At 48.4% G+C, this 21,588-nt stretch overlaps 6 protein-coding genes across 6 annotated transcripts; 1 reads left to right on the plus strand and 5 right to left on the minus strand.

The window, feature by feature from the left end:
- Positions 1-207: 207 nt before the first annotated feature.
- DFJ58DRAFT_730692 (uncharacterized protein) lies at positions 208-2,889 on the minus strand (the record flags this gene model as incomplete). Its single annotated transcript, XM_041385931.1, has 7 exons — positions 208-696; positions 759-1,405; positions 1,480-1,536; positions 1,585-1,647; positions 1,718-2,320; positions 2,369-2,618; positions 2,674-2,889. The coding sequence occupies 7 exons, from the start codon at positions 2,887-2,889 to the stop codon at positions 208-210; spliced, it is 2,325 nt and encodes a 774-aa protein (XP_041241186.1).
- Positions 2,890-3,110: 221 nt separating this feature from the next.
- On the minus strand, positions 3,111-3,629 carry DFJ58DRAFT_730693 (uncharacterized protein; the record flags this gene model as incomplete). Its single annotated transcript, XM_041385932.1, has 3 exons — positions 3,111-3,130; positions 3,179-3,346; positions 3,398-3,629. The coding sequence occupies 3 exons, from the start codon at positions 3,627-3,629 to the stop codon at positions 3,111-3,113; spliced, it is 420 nt and encodes a 139-aa protein (XP_041241187.1).
- A 61-nt stretch (positions 3,630-3,690) lies between these two features.
- DFJ58DRAFT_730694 (uncharacterized protein) lies at positions 3,691-5,133 on the minus strand (the record flags this gene model as incomplete). The annotated part of the gene is made up of 7 exons (XM_041385933.1): positions 3,691-4,057; positions 4,113-4,490; positions 4,556-4,663; positions 4,717-4,769; positions 4,829-4,898; positions 4,965-5,033; positions 5,078-5,133. 7 exons carry the CDS (start codon positions 5,131-5,133, stop codon positions 3,691-3,693), a joined length of 1,101 nt encoding a protein of 366 aa, XP_041241188.1.
- A 7,335-nt stretch (positions 5,134-12,468) lies between these two features.
- On the minus strand, positions 12,469-12,684 carry DFJ58DRAFT_664135 (uncharacterized protein; the record flags this gene model as incomplete). The annotated part of the gene is made up of 1 exon (XM_041382410.1): positions 12,469-12,684. A coding segment is annotated over one exon (216 nt), but the record flags the coding sequence as incomplete, so codon positions are not given.
- A 2,144-nt stretch (positions 12,685-14,828) lies between these two features.
- DFJ58DRAFT_915492 (uncharacterized protein) lies at positions 14,829-16,155 on the plus strand (the record flags this gene model as incomplete). Its single annotated transcript, XM_041395441.1, has 5 exons — positions 14,829-14,927; positions 15,003-15,399; positions 15,531-15,542; positions 15,791-15,902; positions 15,988-16,155. The coding sequence occupies 5 exons, from the start codon at positions 14,829-14,831 to the stop codon at positions 16,064-16,066; spliced, it is 699 nt and encodes a 232-aa protein (XP_041241190.1). The 3' UTR covers positions 16,067-16,155.
- A 940-nt stretch (positions 16,156-17,095) lies between these two features.
- Positions 17,096-20,042, minus strand: DFJ58DRAFT_502622 (uncharacterized protein). The gene is made up of 14 exons (XM_041380714.1): positions 19,515-20,042; positions 19,389-19,453; positions 19,262-19,338; positions 19,178-19,202; positions 19,072-19,125; positions 18,830-19,020; positions 18,685-18,779; positions 18,426-18,629; positions 18,226-18,370; positions 18,161-18,174; positions 17,981-18,096; positions 17,835-17,923; positions 17,647-17,781; positions 17,096-17,592 (listed from the first exon to the last, which is right to left on the minus strand). The coding sequence occupies exons 1-14, from the start codon at positions 19,546-19,548 to the stop codon at positions 17,259-17,261; spliced, it is 1,578 nt and encodes a 525-aa protein (XP_041241191.1). The 5' UTR covers positions 19,549-20,042; the 3' UTR covers positions 17,096-17,258.
- Positions 20,043-21,588: the final 1,546 nt, after the last annotated feature.

Here is a 21,588-nt window from a genome sequence, read left to right on the forward strand (position 1 = left end):
TAGGGTATAACACGCGGGTACGAGACAGGGCCAATGAGACTAAACAGACGACGAATGCAGGCACGAGCGACACATGATGCGAAAAGAGCAGATCAACTAAAAACGTCCAAAAACACTTGAGCAGCGAATGTAGGCATGAGCGGCACATGAGGTGAAAAGAGAAAATCAACGACAAACTCACAAAACGCTTGAGGAGCAAGGAGGACATTAAGTAGCGGGAGGAGGCCTTGGGGGATTGGGCAGATCGCGACGGAATGCTCGTGGTATAGCATCATAGTCCAAATGAGCACCTTCATCCCATCTCGAATCCTGAAATCTCCTACCGGGGCCTTGAGGGTATCCTTCCTCGCGGTAACTCCCTCCACCAACTCGACGACTATGATAGGGAGATAGTGATTGCCCACGCTCATCGAGGTCATTGTGCCGGGACCTGTATCCACCTTCATGAGTATAGCCTAAGTCACCCCCAGGACCGTACCGGGTCGGGTAGGCACGTTCGCGCTCACTAGGACCATAGTTACCATGAAAATCGGACACAGGTGAGCTGTCTCGAGTATTCAAGTCACTTTCCATACGAATATCGCCAGATCCATAAGGATCTTGAGGTGGACCATAGCGGGGATTGCGATGGTAGAATGCGTCACGGGGGTGAAGAGTGCCACGGTCGAGGCCACGCGCAGGTTCATGGGAGTACCCCTCGGGTGTAAGGATAACGAGGATCAACATCCAAGGATTGCGAAGGCCATCACGAGGGTCACGTACGGCCTCATGATGGTTGCGTGTAGGGTCGCGAACAGCACTTCGAGCATCTTCATGAGGTTCACGACCATCTCGAGGGTGACGGGGAGGCTCACGACCATCTCGAGGGTCACGGAGAGGCTCATGATCATCTCGAGGGTCACGGACAAGGTCGCGTGGAGGGTCGTGATCATCTCGAGGGTCACGGACAAGGTCGCGTGGAGCGCGTGGAGGGTCATGATCATCTCGAGGGTCACGGACAAGGTCGCGTGGAGGGTCATGGAGAGCGTTGCGCAGTGGGCTGTCACGAGGGGCATCATGGGGAGGTTATCATGTGGACGCTCGTCCTGAGTCTTGTGAGGAGTGAGGGGACGAGGGTGGTTGGAGTCACGAAGAGGCTGCTGGTCGGGAATATTGGGGGCCGCTGCATTCAATGGGCGGTTTGGGGGTAGTTCTTCCTTATCTCCTACTACTTCATCCTTCGTCTGTGCAGACTTCTCCTCCAAAGGATCAGACTGGATGTTAGCTGAACCAGTGGCTTCGGGGATGACGCCCGTTGTGGTTGCAGAATTAGCCTTCACGCTGTTGTCGACGTCAGACTCAGAGTCCGAGTTCCCGTACACCATACGCAGGCCACGATTCATCACCACCCGAGAGCCCTTGGTGACTGGGCGTGGTTTAACATGTCTAGAGCATGTAAATTAAATCACTTGAATCAATGAAGTTAAGAATGAAATGTACCCTTTTTAGACTCATCAGAAGGTCCGTCTCGAAGGCGCATTGCTTTACCAGCATTAACTATCAAGCTTTCAGCAAACAGTTAAGGCGGATGCACATGGTACTCACTATGTTCTGGTGATGGAGGTCCATCGGTCGACGATCCCACTGTTAATGGGGATAGTGGACCGCCTTTCGCAGGGAAAGTAGTTGAGGTTGGCAAGGGAGGCGGGAGGTGCCTTGGATTGCACATTATTCTTACCTCGCCCAACTTTCTTCCCCACTTTTGAAGCGTTAGTCTTTTCAATCGACGGGGCAATCTTCTTTGACGCACGCGATGTATTCGCGGACTTGAGCTTCCTCTTCTTTCCACGTCCTGCTTCTTCATACTCAGAGTCGGGCTCTCCCACAGGATTCTCTTCGGTAGACGTAACTTCGATAACCTCACTCGGAGTTCCAGATGGCATGGGAACGGCTTTGGAAGGACGCGGCAGTGGTAAAGGAAGTCGAACAACCTTGAAAGGGCGTGAGGGTGGAGGTACAACTTCGACTCGCATTTTGTAGTTAGGCTTTCGCACGTTCACTTGAGGTAGGGGCTCGAGCGCAGAAGTTCCAACTGCATCATTGACACTTACACCCTCCAATGATTCATCATCAGAGGGTTCATCTTCGGAGGGTGGTATAGGGTGCTTGGGTGCTTTAACACCCTTCTTGACCTTCGTAGTTGCTGTGCTGGGCTTGAGGCGACGAAGACCATTGTGATCAGTATGGCCGTCAAGGAACAACCGTCGCGCGCCATGATGGGGCCATTCAGAAGGAGGTGCCTCGCCCTCGATTATGGGCTTCTCTGAAGCTATTGCAGCCGCTATATATCGTGTAAGTATGACATTGTTACCCATAATATGATACGTACCTCGATCGTCGTCGGGAAATTTGATGATGCGCATAGTGCCTGCCTTCAACGAATCGACAAGCGCAGCGATCTCCTTATACATCAGCGCCCCAATGCCTTTGTTTAATGCATGTTTACTGTGAGCTTCACCGGGAAATAGGCACTTGTGTGCAGGATATCCTTGGATGCTGAGATTGGCTTCCACGAGTGCGGCTGGCATGAGCTTCCAAGGGAAAATCTTTCCGCCGTGTATTTTGCAGCCAAATTTTGGCTGGTGCGATGCAGGATATATCAGTCTAAATGAAGATGAGTGGCAATGGTCGCACATACCAGCTTGCCTGGTGATTTTCCTGCTTCACGAATTTCAAGTTATCCTCCCGTCCTCCCTCCACAACATCAGAAGCCTGGTCTATGTCGTGGGTAACGGTCGGTGTCTGTTTTTGATGGCTATCGTCCCCGGTTTCTGGAAAGGCATCATCAACTGCAGATAGCGATGTGGTGTTACTGGTTAGGGCTATGTAAGCATCATGTAGCATGAACATAAATGTACTTACTACACGTGGGCCTTAAATGACCGATGATCATGTCATCGCTGGCACGGCATCGCATTTCCCAGAACTACGAGTTACTGAGTACATGTTGACGTTGAAGGTGAAAATGAGCTTACCCCACCAGCACCAGGTGTGTTTGTAAGAATGAACCAAGCGAACCGTCTTCATTAACCACTTTACCACATAATACAACGGCTGCTTCAAATCCAAATCTAGCGGAGCCGGACTCGAGCTATAACATATGTTAGACAATGTTGTCACTTCGGCAGAGATTACGCACGATGCTCGTCACACTCCGATAGTGTTTTGGAATGCTTGTCCGCGCGGGCAATAGTTTGGGGAGACGAGCTCAGGAGAGCTACTTCCTCATGCTTCGATAGGATGTCTTGATAGGTGTCGGGAAAGGTGTCCTTGAATTTCTCGTAGCATTTTCTTCGCAATGTTGCACCTATGAAGAATATAAGCATGCAGCATCATGCCGTAGTTTCTATGAACTTACTAGGTGTCCCACTGCCTTCTGATTTCTCTTTTTCACAGCGGCCGAGCTCCTCCTGCAAGTGGTCCTTGAAGTAATTGGCGTACAGATTCCAGTAATTAGTGCCGTTCACACTGCGTCCTCGAGACTTCAGGTATAAATTGATTAGTTGAGTCATGGGGAGGGCGGTGGACGCTGCAAGCTCAAGAAAGTGACGCTCAATGCCCACAAACCCAGTGTCGAGTGCTGCGTTCATATCTGCTGACCTGCGGCCAGTTACCGCTTGATCCTCCTGGTGCATTCTCGGCTCACTCTCTTCAGGGAACCGAACGCGGTAGGTGGTGGCCGGAGGAATAGTGACCTAGGTCCAACTTTGGACTAGGATCTCTTGTCGAGGCAAGGAGTGCATTATCAGTGGAAGCAGAGGCACCAGGAGTCTTACCGCCACCATCCTTGAGTGGTGTTGGCGGGATGATGTTTGTGGCTGGAATAGGATGGGCATGATCTTGAGGCGGTACATATGGTGCAGGATGCAGGGTGAATGGTGAGTTCTGCATCAATCCCGAAGACGGGTTGGCCTGCTGGATCCAGCGAACATCCGCGAGACATGAGAGGCTGACCAGATGAACTGGCGGGAAAATGAAAAGCGTGTGTGAAGGCAGAGGTGCAAGGTTGGGTTGTGTTCTGCGCATTGGTAGTTTTACAGTCTTGCACGTTGGTCACAGACGGTGCAGGCCACAGCGACTTGTCGCCCGCTCCAGCCATGCCTAGAGCTTGATCTCCGAGTAATCCAGCCGTGAAAGTATCAGGCTGCATCATTCCGAAATCACCAGATGGGTTTTGCTGCATCCAAGGAGACTGCTGGTCCATAGGGCCGTAAAACAAATCCTGCAGTTGTGCAGGACCTTGTAGTGGAGGAAAGGGTGAGTTGTGCCGACTGTAAGCCACGTTCAGCGTAAGCGATGACGTATCGCTTGTTGAAGTTGAAGCACCGTCCTGCACCACGTGGTGGAATGGACCAATGGAAAGCTGAACGTCGTTAGAGGTATTTTGATAGGCCTGGCGTCGGGCAGAGGCGTCCTTGACAATACCGACGTCCCGCACTGTGGCCTTGAGTCTGGTCCTCAGCGTGAGGGAGTCAACTCGGCAGGCGGTGCTTCATATCGACGACCTCCGCCAAACTGTTCCTCAACATAGTCGAAGGATGCAGGGGATGAGCCCATGTAGCTTGGACCAGGAGATGGCTGTTGGTCGACACCAGAAGGCATTTCTGGCTTTGTTGCGTCATGTCTGCAGTTAAGATGTCAATGACAGAGCAATATTTGGTACGTGGGCATGCGTACCTATATACAACAGGCGATGGCGAGAATATATCGGAGTGAGAAGTTTGTGAAACCTGATCTCCAGCGCATCGTAAGTATAGACATCATACTGACACAAGAGGGTGTCGCTTACCAGATCGGGGGTATGTTCAACGAGGGGTAACGTCGAGGTGGTCTGTCTGTTGAGCGGATCGCGTAAAATACTAAAATTGAGGGCAGCATGCGCATAGGCATCATTCCAAGTAGTAACACGAAAGAATGTTGCTTACCAGAACAGAGGGACGTTCAACGAGGGTAACGTTGAGGAGATCTGTTTTTTGGGCGAATTGTACAAGATGCTAAATAAAATTGAGGGGAATACTGGAGGCGAAAGAAAACGTACCCCAAGGGCTCATACTTAAGACGCATAACCACAGCGTTGCTTGGTGGAAGGACCATCGGTTCATTAAGACTAAAAGAGATAGATGAGCATTGATAGAGAGGCTACATATGAGATACGAATTGATTTTACAAAGGCTCTGTGGAGGGTCAGAGAGCTACACTCACAATATCGTGCCTCTTGCGGCGAGGCTCCAAGGAGGGTTCCGTACAAATCACTAATGGTGTTAACGAGACTCAATCAGATTGAAAATAAAACTAGTACTGAGTTTGAAACGTACTAATGGAGTCACAGACTCACAGCCACCCAACGTACTGCCAACTGATGCGGAAACAATGGTAAGATGTAGGTGAGAGTGCGGTGGTTGAACGAAACTTACTTACAAATAGCCGTCATCCCACCAACGCAATCAGACGAGCAAATTTTCCTTTTTGGTCAGACCGCGTGAAAAATTTGGCCAGCGGCGAGCGCCCAGCGCCCTCACTTAATTACTCCCGCAAACAGCCTCATGCATGCTGCATCTGTGATTAATCATCGAAGGCCATGCATGATCTTATCTGCGATAGTTGCGTACCACGACCTCTCGCTTCGTGAGCATCGAGTCTTTGCGGATGCCCTCAAGAACAACCTGCTCACCATCAAGACCATCACCAAACAAGGTGCCCTCGCAAATCTTGTGGCCTCCCGCAGCCGTGTCATCATCGAGGAAGCACCTGCACCTCATTCCGACCACACCCATGGGTGGCGCTGGTATGCGAATGGTCGATGTGATTGGCTGGGTCTTCCTCGCCTCAAGTCAACACAGCTCTAATCTCCTGAGCAGCCACCTTCTGCACAATGTCCAGCTCCGGGGCCATTGTCTTGTGGACGAAATCCTGCATCATCTCTTGCATGGTGCCGGCCTGCTCGTGGGCCGCTATCTGGTGCACACCTCTGTAGTGGCTCACGCAATGCGTCACTGGCAGAAACTCACGATTTTCGTTGAGGTCCCACTCCCCCCACCCTCAGGAGGTCGAGTTTCAATCCAGGACGAGACCTGTCACTGGTAGGTAGCATCCAGGAGCTCATTCCGAGATAACCTGCATTGGGCAGGTTCGCAGAGTTCTGATGGGACTGCTTGTGGGGAAGATGAAGCCGAGGCAGAGGTGGATGAGCTTCTGGCGTCCCTTTGAAGTAAAGTGGGGCTGAGAGATGTCACACTTGGGGTTATGTAGTGCTAGAATCTTCTTTTTGCCATTGCTCACTTGTTTGGATTTTGATACGTACATTGTGAGCGGTGTCGTTTAAGACATGGAGGTATAAAAGAAGATTGAACGTTTGAACCGTGCTAAGATCCTTCATAAACATGAGGACAATTGTGAGCCAATGAGATTGAAGATACCAATAGTGCTGAACTTGAAAGACATATGTACAGGCATTGACCACTTATCACGCTGTCTGGACTAGCCTCGTCGACGCTAGCAACACGCCCCATCATGCTCATACCAAGATTTTGACAAGAACTTCATTGTGGATGGCCATATCACATTTCAACAGGTAACTAGGTGGTACAGCAGCGAGATGTTCATATCAACTTTGTTGACTTTGACTATTTGTCCAATCACTAACCTCACCATGGGCCGCCGAGCTAAGTACCTCACATTGGAAGAAAAACTAGCAGCTGCCGTCAACATACGGAATCATATTTACAGTCAAAACGGTAGGTATCATTCAGTGACTTGTTATTGCAACGTGTTGATATGTTTGGCAGAGGCAAGATCATTCGACAGGCTCAGAATGCTCGTGCCTACGCCAAACGTCATGGTCGACGCGGACCTCATACAACTCCTAGGGCCCTGCACAACCCTCTACCCGTCTTCAATCTCACAGTTTGCCAATCCTCCTCTTCCCAATCATTTCTCTTTCACCAATCGCTCCATGGTTCTGACTTGATCGATGTTTCGGATCTCTCCCAGTGGGATAAAGCCCCGCCTTACAATTCTCTGCCTCCACCCGACTCACCCGAAGAACAGCGTTTTTACACGGAATCTCTTTGACTGTGATGCACGGACATAATTTGCGTGTGGACAGGGAATCTCGCGCTCATCGTCAAGCTGTGTATGATGCAGGAGGGGGTGTCTGAAGTTTTGGAGGAGCTTCGAGACGCACAGAAGAGGTTGCTTGAAGTCTGGGGATGACCTGAATGCTCATATCGCTAACAACCTACAGGTATGTGGAAGACCACAAAGCTTATGGCTGAGTGCTACCGCCAATGGGGTCGCGCGGAGGATCTTAACTTACCAGAGGGAGGGTTGATTTGCTAGTTACTGGGCAGAAATCCATATTGGTCTTAGTCCATAATACCTGTTATTGTACTACTCTACTTCGAATCATGCCTGTAAACTGGTAATGCAAGAACCATAGTCCGCAGATAGTATCGTAGATCGTCCATGTCCCTGCTCTCGTACTCCTGTAATATGTTTGCCGCGTACAATAGCAAAAATCGTCGCCAAAACACATACACCACAGTTCGAAATCATTGTTCTGAGACTGTTGGACCTAAAACAACACGAAGTGGTCGGCAAAGTTGTGAAAAATGGAGGATGAAACTGACGTTCAAAGGTCGAGCAACCCAGCCTTCAAGGTCAATATTAACACGATATTCGTGTTGGCGCGCAATAGCAAGGAACCGAACAATTAATCTCATTATATCCTTTCATTAAGATCCGATCAGTCAAACGCAAACGCATGATTTAAATTGAACCCACTTCGACGTCCTTTTGCCAGGCTGCCTGTCACCTAGGCTATCAAAAGATGAAGTTCTTTTGTGGACAGCCGGATGACACATAGCACCCAGTGCCCAATGCCCGACGGACGATGAATAGGAAGTACCCATATATCCTTTTCCCAATAACGAACCCATGATGTATTGCGCCAAATGACATTGTCTGGCGCATTTGTAACGAATACGGGGAAGATCGTGGGTTGAGAGGATGGCGCATTGTGCACCCGATGTCCTGAGTTGAGAGTGCCAGAGAAGTATGGCACAACTGTTGATGCATACATCATTCAGGCGTGCTGTAGGAGAACTAAGGAAACCGATGTCCCTAGGGTCAAATATCTGATACGGGATTCCATCCGAGCTAGGTTGTACTCGGGAGACAATTTTGCCTGATATGAGAATGCCGCGCTCAACGCAATGGAACATTAAAATCATCTGCAAGAAGATTCTAGTATGATACATCAGTGCCATATTCCTGACAGTAAATGTCAAACCCACCTCAGGAAGTTCCCAATGAATGACGGCAGTAGCTTCGCGCATATGATCAGTTGAGTCATCATCATCATCATCATCCCACTCTAACCGTGCCTATCTGACCCTCCAGAACGTCAGCAAGCACTGTTTGTTCAGAATCAATGGGAGGAGGATGGTCAGGATCAGCAATGGAAAATTCATCCCCACCCTCGAGATCTGGCGCTGCAGGTATGCCAGCATTGATGGCAAGAAGTGTCGTGCTGCGCGAGGTTCCCGAGAGGGTGGTAGCTACCTCCAGTGCATTGTTGACTAGGCTAGTGAAGCATGCCGGAGAAGCTAAGGAATTGGACCATCGAGATTGAAGTCGGACAAAATTAGCATGCTGTTGCTGTAATGGGACAGCAAACGGTTCATCTAAGTTAGATTACACATCAGCAAAAAGTTGCTAGAAGAATAGAATCCACTCCCTTTCTGGCAACCAAAGAGCGAGTTCGAGCGCTGCCAGCTCATCACCAAAGAAACGACAAAGATTATCAGCCTCAATGCTGAGGCGGATATGTTCTTCTTCACATCGATCCCGTTTGAGGAGTGCACGTATACCGTCCCTGATGCGTGAGTCCTCCAACCATCGGGGAACTTCTCCTACCGATGGTGTAATCCATACATCTTCCATTAATTTGGGGTCGTTGCGTAGTTCCGTAAGTTTCGTTGGAAGAGGGGAAGGCAGGGGAATCCCCCAACTCGGTTCGTAAAGGGAAGCTAACCGTTCACAGTAGGAGTTTGAATTTTCGAATAGCGGTCATGAGGGCAGGTTGGCGCTTTGCTATAGCTTTGCGCGTATGCTGATGGAGCTTAGTGCCTGTAGGTAATTAACAAAGTATACCACTGTAGTTAACAATGGGGTTCGAACTCACCTAGAGCTTGTTGGGCGCCTCCAACAGCGCGGTCAAGTTTGTCCCACTCGAAGAAGCTTGCAACGGCACGTTTGCGAACATTAATTTTGAGGTCCCACGCCATTAAAAGGGTACGAACAAAATCAAGATTGACCCCTTGAAGTTCAGGGAACCGATCATGAACATTTAGAGATGAGTAAAGAGCCTCAACTTTGTCCATTAGCCGACTATGTCCCCTCTCCAGGCTCAGCAGAGCTTCGAATGTATCGTCAGAGGCTGATTCTTTTTCTAGCATTACTCTGGTAGTCTGTAGTGCTCTGTCCGATGCATCGAGATCTGCCTGGAGGGCCAACACGGTGTCCAGCTCTTTCTTGAGGCGAGATGGAGCGTCTTGGAGGACCATTTATCAATACTAATGCACTATAATAAAATGAACTCACGAGCACGTATGGATAACTGTGAATGCCGTTGGTGGGACCACTGAGACCGTAACTCGTCGATAGGGATTTCGCATCGGTCTAGTACAATCTTGTGCTGCAGACCCTTGTTCGTTGATGCCACGTCTAAGGCGACGTTTGATCCAATCACCGAGATCAGCGCGCATTTCGGACCCTATGGCTGCGGCTTGCCGATCAATCAGCCAGAGGCGACGTTGACGCTAAAGAAGGTTTCGCGTGAATAGGGTTATAACGAAATTGAGGCGGGACGCACGGAAGAGGTCCTCTCAATACCAATCAGGCGAACAAAGCGCGACCAAAGACGCTCAGTCCCTTCCCCGTCGGACAGGCCAAGCCCAACGCACATTCGTGGGTTATAAATGAGCTGACATGCCCACTCATGGCCGTAAGCATGCATTGCAGTCGTCGCAAAACGAAGTCGTGTGGTGATACTTTCAGGAAGGATATCATACTGGAGAGGTGTGAGCGAGCAATCTAAATGTTAGTGATAGCATACTTTTGCGAGGGATCGCGCCAGAACACATCCAACGTCATATAAAGCAACACTGTTGCCTGGTGCGGGAGTAATGAAAACAAGTGTTGGAGGAGGGCTACAGAGTATTTCTGTTGTTCTCCAGGAGAATCGATGTTAGCGAAAAACAACGGGATATCATGGCGACAAATTAATGCCATAATACCTGTGTCATCGAAGTTATCCATCGCGGTCTTCTGCTTCTTGCCGTCAGCAGCCTCATAAGAAGTTTCACATTGGTCCACAACCTCGTCAGGGATGAGGGAAGCATAAGTTCTTGGAGGATGCTTATGTAGGGCGTCTATCCGGCGGCCGATACCATCAACGAAGGTTTTTGGGATAAAGTATGTAGGGTCATAGAAGGTGGACAATCGCCAGCTGCGCGTCAGTGGCGGTGATGGAAATTCCCATCCGTTGCAACATGAATATCGCCTCCATCGTCTGGGGATCTACCATAAAGTATGCCCCCGAAACAAGCAGGGCATCTTTGAACCAGAAGGGGCGCGCATCGACCTGGATGTAGGGTAGGAGAATGAATTTCAGGGACGTCAGATGTTGCTTGCAAGGTCATGATGCGGTCCCGGCTTTGTTGGAGAAGGGTCTCGAGTTGTTGTTCGACTTGGACTTGCAGTATGTCAAACCACTGGACAGCATAGCCGAGACCTCTGCGAAACGGGTCCTGGATAAGTCCGCCCTTCCAAAGCATGTTAGTAGTAATTTAAATACACAATTGAAACTTACTTGTGCGTCTGTCATCTGAAATCCCCGTCGAGAATAATGAGTCTTTAATGCTGATGCGAGAGCATTAATTGCATCACATGAACGCTCAAACAATGTGCGATAGAATGAAAGTAGATCCACAGACACAGCCATCCGAGGCTGTGATGGAGCGGTTGGGAATAGACCATGGTGGACCAGAACCTGCGGGAGACTGGAGCACGCGCAACTTAGTACATCTATAGATTCAAATCCTACACAAATGTCAACGCACACCTCCGAGTCTTTGTTGCATAATGATAGGCTTACGATCGAAGAATAAACAAACCAATGTGGTCTGTTTGGGTGAGCACGATGTTGTCTCACATGCAGATATGACTGGGCGGATGATCTCTAGAGTTTTGCCCTGGGTTCATCCGAAATAGCGAAGTAAATGGTTGACGAGGGTTGGCACAAGTGCCGTCCAGGAATAATACAGTGAGTTGGTTGATTTATCTGGCAAAATCCGTTGTTTGACTGGCGTGTCAATTGCCGGGGTGTCGAGACTTGGAGGTTCTAACATTCCGACGTCCTCGGAGTGAAGTGGGTGGGCATCATCAACGTTTATGTGTTGGGCGGTATCATTGCAGTCCCCAGCATGAGCAAGGTCAGCAGAAAGTACTTGTGGGTCTGATTTTTCACCTCGCGGCTTCATAAGTTGCTGCATTTCAGCTAGAAGTCGGCGACGCTTCGCCTCCGCACCCGGTATCTTGATCAATGTTTGTGTTTTCCGTTTGTCTCGAGCTTTCCTCGGGCTCACAAAGTGGTGGCCTAGCCCTGAAGATGTGAGCTGAGATTTGCGAGTGGGATGAGGTGTGGAGGACGACATTGTGGAGATAAGAGAAGGACATACCAGTATGAAGAAGTATCAACAAGGCTCCAACGCTAAGTTTGTGGAAAGCACGTGAGGGATGCGCTGGAGGTATGGGACATATTTCTAGAGGTCTGCGAGAGGTGTCGTGAGAGGGTTTTTAGGTATTTTAGAGGCGCGAAGGGGTTCTGGGAGGGTGGAGCTAGAGGGACGCGAGGGAAGCGAGGTGGGCTAGGAGTAAGTGTTATTAATAGATGGGGGGAGGGTGGGTCTCAGAGACCACTTTCCCATAACATAGAAACCGGGTCTCTTGGACCCTTTATAGGCACCGAGAACTGATGCCTGAGGTGTGCCGTCCAGGCATATGAAGCACCTATGACAACTGCCACCCACGCATATGAAGATGGTATGACTACTGCTTCCCGCGCATATGAAGACACTATGACTACTGCTGCCCACGCATATAAGAAGATGTGAGGACCTTGCCTGCTTGGAGGGCGAAGTTACTGTTTCAATGCTTCAAGAAGAAGGCAAAGAAGCTTCTGAACGCTCTACATCAGGAAAAGCCTCCTGGGCAAAAATTGTAATAATTTGCGCTAAACGATGTTATTCTGATAATTCTATCTAATTTCAAGTTTTAGGAATAAAACGGCTAAAAGACGATAATGTACAATGGAATTATCGAGACTTATTTGAAAAATACAGTAAGTGTATCTATCTAGATACGAGTTCAACCAAAAGTGTTACAGTCATCTAGAACTGTATCACTCGACCACTCTCGCAGGACGACGGCACCGAAATTCGGTAGAAGATGGGCACTCCGCACGATCTTCGACAATGGCACAATGCTTGCCACTTTTGCGCCACCAAGCAAGGAATGCGAGACCTTGTAAAGGCCGTGGTGTCGATCGGGAGCCAACAGAAACGACGAGAACCATTCGATATAGGTACAATGTATGTCAGTAATAGCAACACAATAATGAGATCAGCAGACTCACAAACAGCAACTGGCAGGCAACGACTTCGATCGGCATGGCTCTTGCTCGAAGTGGGATCACACACTCACTTCCTGTAAATGGCGGGCAACGACTTGGATCAACATGGCCCGAGCTCGAACGAGGATTGACACACTCACAAGCTGCGAATGGCGGGCAACGGCGAGCATGCACGTTTGAACAGTGGCAAACGACTTTTGCTTGAACAACAATTGACCACGTCATTTTTCACACGGTCTCACGTGTCACGTTTAAACATCAATTTTTCTTACAAGTTCAACGACTTCGTTCTCAACCTTCCACCATCATGATGCCACACATCATCTCGCATGCCTCCAGGTGTGTCCTTTATTTTGTTCATTGTATTGTACTAATGTGTTTGCCCTGGTGCAGCCTACCCTCACAGTTAACCTTATAGCCTTGCCCCAAAATTATCCTCAGTAAGTCTTCTATTTATTTTTTTCTCGTCTTTCATTCTCTCGCTCACTGCTCTCAGTGTCTCGTCCTCCTTTCGGCGTCTAGTCAGTGTCTCGTCCTCCTCTCTGCGTCTTCTCCTCCTTTCGGCATCTTGTCCTCCTCTCCGCATCTCTCCACCCTGGGCATTGTGCCTTCACCACGCGCCTCCTCGTTTCTGTCGAGCCGCTTTGTCATGCTCATTCATGTAGTACGTGAACGCATCGACGAGCGCATTTAATTCATCATAGTTGTCGAGGATACCAGTGGAATCTGGTGTGGGAATGGCAGTAAGTTTTGCCGGTGTGGATGGTGCCGTTTTGACATGCCGGATACTGACGCTACTCGAAGGGCTTTGAAACTGAAGGGCAATGATCATCTCGCCAGTGAGCATCGAAATGCTCTGTCGCTACTCGACCTGGATGGCATGGCCGACGATTAGGTTCTGATCCATTACTGTATATTCCGCATTCATTAGTGATTGTACCTAAATTCCTCGTACCCTCGTCATCAGCTGTTTCGCGATTACTTAAACACATCTTTTAATCCAATATTAGTCTTTTGTTCTTGTAACATTGCCTGGGACGCGTGATCTGTGAACCAACATTTGTAATAACGGCTTCTGCAATTCACCACAATTATGTCTAGTATCAGCTAAATCTTGATAATTATCCAACACTGAGGAGGGGGTAAAAAAGTCCTTCTAAACTATATAATCTTCCTAATTCTCCTAAGGCTGCTAATTAGAGCTAATTCTTGGATTTTATCAAAGATTATCAAAATTTTGGCCGGGAGGTTTTTCCTGATGTAAGGAGAAGGCAAAAGAAGCTTTCGAACATTCTAAGGAGAAGGAGAAAGAAGCTTTTGAACGCACTAAGAAGAAGCAAGAAACTTTTGAACGCTCTCAGGGGAAGGAGAAAAAAGCTTTGTGCTCACAGGCGAAGGCGGAGTTAATCAAGACTATTCTTGAAATCACCTTAAATCATCGCCTGGGTATATTTCACTGCCATGTTGTGACAGCAATCCCACTGACCCGCTTGCCTTCAGGGAGACCTTAATGTTGGGCAATGCAACCCAACATCAATGATGTTCTGGTCCGGAGGGAAGCTGAGGTGTCTCGGCTGCGAATGCAAGTTGCTTGAAACGTCTGTCGTGATAGATTCAGGTTGTGGAACTGTACGAAATGGTTGTATGATCGTGCAATATGGTGCTTAGTCTGGTATGGCGTATACATATTTGGAGAATGTCGGTCACCCTAGTGGCGAGAGTTACGGCGCTTGATGTACCTCTCAAGTATCCGTGATCCTATTTCAAGCGCATCAAGGCTGGGTATGTTCTGCTCCATAGCTTGTCTCAACTTGCATAACTTTTTCTAAACCGAAATACCGAACGTTTATTGGCATTCTAACCTTACACTATGTAGACACATGGAATTGAACGTTGCTGACAACGTCAGTGACTCCAGCTGGTGGTTGATATATAAAATCTCTGAAAAGACCTGGCTGTAAGCGGACGATAGCCTTCAAACTCAATGGGTCGGACCTCGAACAGCGGACACCTTGAAAATCTCTAGCTTGCGTTCTTTAAGGGACAGCGTGCAATATGCATGTGGTCATAGCTCCGGGTTATGAAGTTTTATAAGATGGATGCATTATCTGTTATACATTCAGCGTTGGTTACTGCTCTACATGCCACCGTCAAAATCCAAAATCCATTCAAGTTCTCAACGATCGCGCGGATTGTAACCTGAGTCTAGATGCATCTTCTCGAGTGACTGACGACGTCATCGTGGAACAAAGGAAAAATTGACTTACAGGATGTCGGCATCGAGTCGATGGAGAATTTTGCAGCGCTGGATGTCGCCTATGCTATGGTCTCCAGTCAGACCTTACTGTTTCATGCGTGTCTCATAAGCATGGGGGCGTGTCGAAGTATAACGACTGAATCCCGTGTCTATGAGCTTGCTGCGACCGACGACAGTGGCGCCCATAGCTTAGTTTCAAGATTCTGGGCAGTTCAGGGCATCAACGAAATCGTCGATCCCTCAGTCATGCTGAGACAGGGAATTGAAGAGCTGTTGGTAGTGAGCGTATTGATTCGCACTCGCACCACACTGGAATTCTCGAAAGGGAAGGCGTTGATCACGACCGTCCTCATAAGCCGGACACATAATGGAGGGACAGTCAAGTCTGCCTTATACGATGAGAACGGAAGTACATGAAGGATGAAAACGGTGCATGGCTGGGAGACACACTAGTAGCTGTTGGCGCATCCAAAACAACGTTCCCAATCCTCACCACAACTTTTCCCTCTCCTGTCCCTTCGGCATACCATGCTACTACAGCTGAAGCAACAGGTAAGCACAGCATCCATATTCCCGGCCCCGGGTGATCACGCATCTGATGAGGAGGACAAGCACGGAGATGCCTGTTGTCGCGCTGATGGCGACGGGTGCTGGCTGAGCGGTACGAGCTGGATAAGTCACATGTTTTCTAGCTGCTGCGATGGAGTTGGATTTGTTCCAAGCGGAAGCGGGCCAATCGTGGTGAGACCCTTCGGGTATATGACGGGGAGGGCGGATGTTGTCGTTATTGGAGGTTGTAGATGCGGAGGAGTATGCGGGCGGAAAGAATTGTTTGTTAGAGGAGCTGGTGTACAATTGGTTTGTGTATCGAGGGGGCTGGAGAGGTAATGCGAGAGAGCTGCGCCTGGGAGAGTGAGTGGAATTGGATGGTTGGTACTGGTGACGTGGTCGCTTGCGCTGAAGTTTGGATAGGGCTGTTACGAACTTTGCGTTCAAGAGGGGGCTGGGGAGGTGATATGAGTACATGGATAGGATCGCTTGGCTGGAGTTCGATTAGGGTGACGCCTGTCCTGTAACCAAACCCTCGGCTAAGGCACAATCGTCCTGCCAGTGCGGGCTCAAAGATTTGAAGTTTCCTTGCCCAAGGTTATTTGCATCCGTTTGGTGCAACTTATTCTTATCGACGATCGCGACGAGTCCGCATCATGCATTGAGCACAACTTTATTATTAGCTCACCAAGCATCTAACGCGTCATGACTCCTGAAGAAGAGAAGCAAAGGTACGAATCGGATGTCCATAACCGTTTGTCCAGGGTATCTTATGATTCTCGCGATCAGCTAGAACGCCATCAATCCACAGCATCTGAATGGTACGCTTCTCTTGCTCTTGATGTTCTACTTGATCCATATAATAAAGATCACGCATGAGCAAGATGGTCGTTCCATTTTCATCGAGCATGCAAGGTTTGTCCGTCTCCATTATCCCTCTTCCCGACAAGCATATTTATTAACCATAAAAAAGTGATGCGCGAAAATCCACCTTGCACGATTCCTTCATATCGTTCAAGTTCAGCGTTAGCGTTCACTACTTAATCACGCTTCTTTTGCCATTGCTTCGGACATTTTGCAGTAAACAAGGCAAGGCCAATGAAATTCAAGGCGCGTGATATCTAGTTCACGTGAAGATTCCTTTGTCTATCGGGTCTGCTTAAGGGAGGCGATGTTATGTGTCAAGTCCGATGTGGTACGAGAGTCATCCGATAATCACAGACACTATTTCCCTTTACTTACCCCCGCGTTGGCTGGGCTGTCATCCTCATTGGTATACTACATACGTCGGACAATTCTATCCAATTTATGGAAATCAGGGGGATTCAGATGTATGGCTAACAGTACGCGTGGTAGGACAAGCTGGCACATTCAATGTTCTCATATGTATGGTGACCTGGTGGGAAATAATTATTCCTTCATAGGGTTGTCTGAATTGCGTCTGTTTGATGACACCTTCATTACAGATTACCGTTTTCTCCGAGTCAGGCTCGTGGGGGGTAGTACCAGTAATCGATGACATTGCTGTCTCCAGGGAGGATAAACTGATTTCTCAGGTCGTTTCAAGCAAAAGATTTTCAGGGTTACAGTATCTGAGAACGCTAGGCAAACTACATTAGCACGGACCGGTCATAACTCCAATTACATAGTACATGTACAATCCCGTAGGTAATCCAGAAGTCAGACACAAACATTATACACAAAAGAAAGAATCAAGTGCTAACTACCCCATGGTTCATCCGATGATAAATCTACAGCGGGCAAATTTCGCTGAAGATCCGACATTTCTTCTGCACTAATGTTATATGATTGTAGTAGCTCGATGATTTGATCCAATGAATCATGGCTCGCGCGTTGCCGCGGGGTCATTTGCCTGTCATACTCCTGAATCCGATTATGGACTTCTCCATTCATTGGTGACTCGTGGTAGGACTTGGCCGCAAGCTTGATGGCCTTACGAGACAGTTCTTGATTTCCCGCCACAAGAACCAGTGTCTGCAACACGAGAGTCAAGTCGATGATGTATTTCATGAAGCGCTGGAGCGCCGGGCGGCTGAGAAGAGACCTGTCATCATTCTCTCTATGAAGGATAAGTAGCAGGACGTACGTCTGCTCATACACCTCGTAAACCCAGCTCGCGATCACAACGCTTGCCGCTATCGGCACTATGATAGGGGCTGCAGGTCCAGACAGGGCAGATACAATGGTCGCGATAGTACCCACAATAGTGAGCCGAAACGAACTGCGAACATTGGATGAGATAAAATTCATCCGTCACACGAAAGACTGCCTTACAGGGTCTTGTTGGGATCAGCAGGGGGTCCAACGTCCAGTTCATTGACCATGTTCGTCATCAATGTCCTGAACTCTGGGCTGCACAAGTACTGCGTGTAAGCCACGTCAGAACATGTGACAACAACAAAGAAGAGAGCTATTATTACACCATGAGGATCTTGGAAGTTCCAAACATTGACGATGTCAGTGTGAAGCACGTGCAGACAGTCCCACATCGAACGGTTCTTGAATGGTACGCTTGATGCGAGCGCCTTCCAGTATTCTGAAAGACAGAAGTGATGGCTCGGATTACGTTCAGTAATTTTGAATACAAAATCGAGACAGACTTCTCTTGCCAACCCTGACGCTGCGTAAATCACAAGATAAGAAGAATGAAACAAGCGAGGCTCACTCTATTGATGCCTTTATTTTGAGTCCAGGATCCACTCGTTGAGCGACGGACGTCATCACCGAGGCGTCAGTCCCAACATGGTTACGGACGAGTTCTTCAGTCTTTTGGATCAAACGGGCTAGCGTCTCCTCGTGGTTTCCATTTGCTGCGCTCAAAGTTTTATTGAGAACGCAAATGACAATCACAGCAGTGACACTCACTAGAGACTGTAACATGCGGGATAGCCGATTTTGCGAACTTCTCTAGGGGTGTGACACAGACTTCCTGTAGCTTGTCTTCTGCGTTTTTCTTGATGATGTCCTGGATGGCCGCCTGGCTCAAACTCTTGATAGAGGACTTGTCCAGGGTTCGCTCCACGCGGTCGAGGAGGGTGTCGTATTTAGTGAAGACGGTAACAATGGGAACTTTGACTTCCGTTAGCTATGACCTGTGCATAGCAGTAGCAGTCCATTAACGTACTGTCTCCTAGCTCTCCTTCTCGCTTCGATGTGAGAAATTGCTCCACGCCAGTCTCTAGCAAACGCCCGCCTGCACGGGGTATCTCAAAGCAAAGCCTTGTACGTCATCAGTCTGCCATACAAACGCATCAAGACGGAGGTCCCACCAAACAGCGTGCAGCTGATCTTTCAAATCAGGCTTTGCTCTCCGACGGTTAATGAAATCTCGGACTATTTTGAGGTTGTCTTTTTCTCCTGGTTCAAAACCTTTGCTGTCGTGGAGAACAAACTTGTTGTTCTGTGGTGAGATGAATTCATGGTCGATGCTGACCTCGCCTGGCATATTGTGCGAAGTGGTCTACTGATATTATGAGTAGCTGTGCTCGTTGAAGTGTTGGGTCCAACCCACCGCGTTTTGCACTCCAAATGCGTGGTTGATCAGCGAAGACTTGCCAACGCCAGTCTATTGGAAGTACCATATCAACACTGGCCTGAAATCAGCGAAAGCCTAATACCTTTCCTATCACCAGAATTCGGAATCTTGGAAAGCCCTTGGCGTCAGCCTAAAGGATGTCACTTTCACGGTGATCTGGACTCACTGAGGACACTTCCGAAAGATTTCATCGGTGGTAGGCCAGAGCTCCAGGGATTCATCAGAAGAGACGAACTGCTCGATCTGCTAACATACGACTTAGATGTGTTCCGATACGAGACACGGAACTTTACTTCGGTTGTTGGATTCCCCGAAAGTTCGACGATGATCGTGATCTTTTTATGAACCTTGTGGTATTCTGTGCATGTGAGGTTGAATCCATGAGCAATCAAAGCAAGAGCGCGATTGTTTTGGTTCACCTTGTCTTCCTCTTGCACTGCATTCGTGAAACATGTCTTCCGGTTCGAAAATAATGTCTTCATGCCCAGTTCCATGCCACGTCTTGTACCGTACATGCAAGGAAAATGTATCCCCAAGTGAAAGCTTTCTACAATAAAACACAATAGCACATCAGGCGAGTATATTCGTTTGGGTCGAGTCCCTACATGGGTGGAGAAAACGTCTGTCGCAAAGCCTTTCCTGCCCCGCATTTGATTGGGATAGGCAACTTGAGGCTGATCCGTATTTCAGCAGACTCCACATTCTTTTTTGACTTGCTGAAATCGATGGTGATACCTGTTGCAGCGTCAAGGGAACTAGCCATGCTGGATCCTGATTGGAGTTAGGGAAGACTCTCCTTTGCCACGATGGATTTATCTGGAGGCCGAATGTAGGCCAGCGTCAACTACGCCGAAGGGATCCCTGGACCCTTGTAGCTATTCTTAGTTAAACAGGTTTAGGTAAGATCATGATACCCTGTTATCATTCGGACCTTTCTCGGTTCCTTCGAACGACTCATGGCATTCACAATGAAAAGACAGAGACATGGGCATTAGCAAGTGTGCGTGATGGCATTGTCGTGAATGATATGATTCTTCGCATGGCATGCCTTGTAACCAAACCCTCACGCGCGTCGCGCACGACCGCCCAAGGTTGTTTGCAATATCCATTTGGTGCAACTGAAGAGTCAAGTTATCGAACCTTATCGACAATCGCGACGAGTCCGCATCGCGATCGATAAACGACGTCATGCATTGAGCACAACTCGTTTACAAAATCCTTCAGACCAAAAGGTTACACGTGGGGACCATTGCACTCTGTTCGTTATTTTTTTTATTAGCTCACCAAGCAAAATCTAGCTCACCGTGACCAACAACAGTACTAGTGGAGATCGGATATGGTCCGGTATCCACTGTGCCTTTTGTCCATACGTCACTAGTAGCTTCGTGCGCCAAATAGCCAAATAGATCAGACGGGGCTCGTGAGAAGACGGTCAATGACAAGCACAGTGAACTGATGACATCATATGCAGCCTTTATAATGGTTCGTCCTTTCGGCTTATTTCCTATCAGTCTGGTTTTACTATGCAGCCTTTTTCACCAGGTCAAGTCCTTCGTGACTCGGAAGCGCCGCAGAAATACACCCTTCCCAGCCTTTTGCGAAATATGTAACCGTGACTCAATCTGCCAGTGATGCGGATCTACGACTGCAATCCTTTACCACTTCAAGGGTATGAATGAGGGCCGCCGAATGCAGTGTTGTATGCGTGCTAGCGCAAGTGTAACACTGGATCAGTTGTTGGCTGCACAGATATCTAGAAGGTTATGTCGCAGATCTTCAAAAATTAGTCACAGCCACGAAGAGTGTGTTGATTGTAGTACTATGATAGCGTCAATTGAAACTACTACTAAGACTTTTGCAAAATATCAAATCTCTTGTTGTAACTTTGAGAGAAGGAATGAGGGCAACATACTCCGCTTGCTGCTTATGTCTCGTCTCCACATCGGTGCCCAAAATCAGGGTCTCCAGGGGACACTTTGACCGTGATAGTAATGCCTTGAAGTTCTCATGAGGCCATGGTGGTTCACCGCTAACTTCAAATTCGCGTAAATTGGGAAGCGAAAGAGCATCGAACAGTTTGGATAATCGCCCCGTGGATCCACAACCTGCAAATGTTTCACAACTGATGCGTAAGGATTGAAGTTTGGTATGTGTAAATGGCTCCAAGTCCGTGGTTTCAAAGCATATGAAGACAAGTATGTATACTGAGGAGAGGTTGGGAGCCAACCGGAGCAAGTGGAGAGCTGAGTCCGATTCGCTTATGTTTATTGTGACGTTTGTCAGGCGGGCCCATACAGAATTGAAACGAGATAGTAAGAGGTCGGTTTCGAAGAATGGTCCTAGGATATGGAGACTGCGCAAAGTAGACAGTCGCAATATGCTTTGTACAGATATACCAGTCCGTTGCCATTGTGAAAATGGTCAGCTCCTGGAGTGTCGGGCAGAGGATGTCTAGAATATATTTGACATGGGAAGGAATATGGATACAGAGAG

The sequence above is a fragment of the Suillus subalutaceus genome (genome assembly GCF_016647625.1).
Source record: "Suillus subalutaceus strain FC151 chromosome Unknown DFJ58scaffold_93, whole genome shotgun sequence".
In the NCBI taxonomy this organism is placed as follows: Eukaryota; Fungi; Basidiomycota; class Agaricomycetes; order Boletales; family Suillaceae; genus Suillus; species Suillus subalutaceus.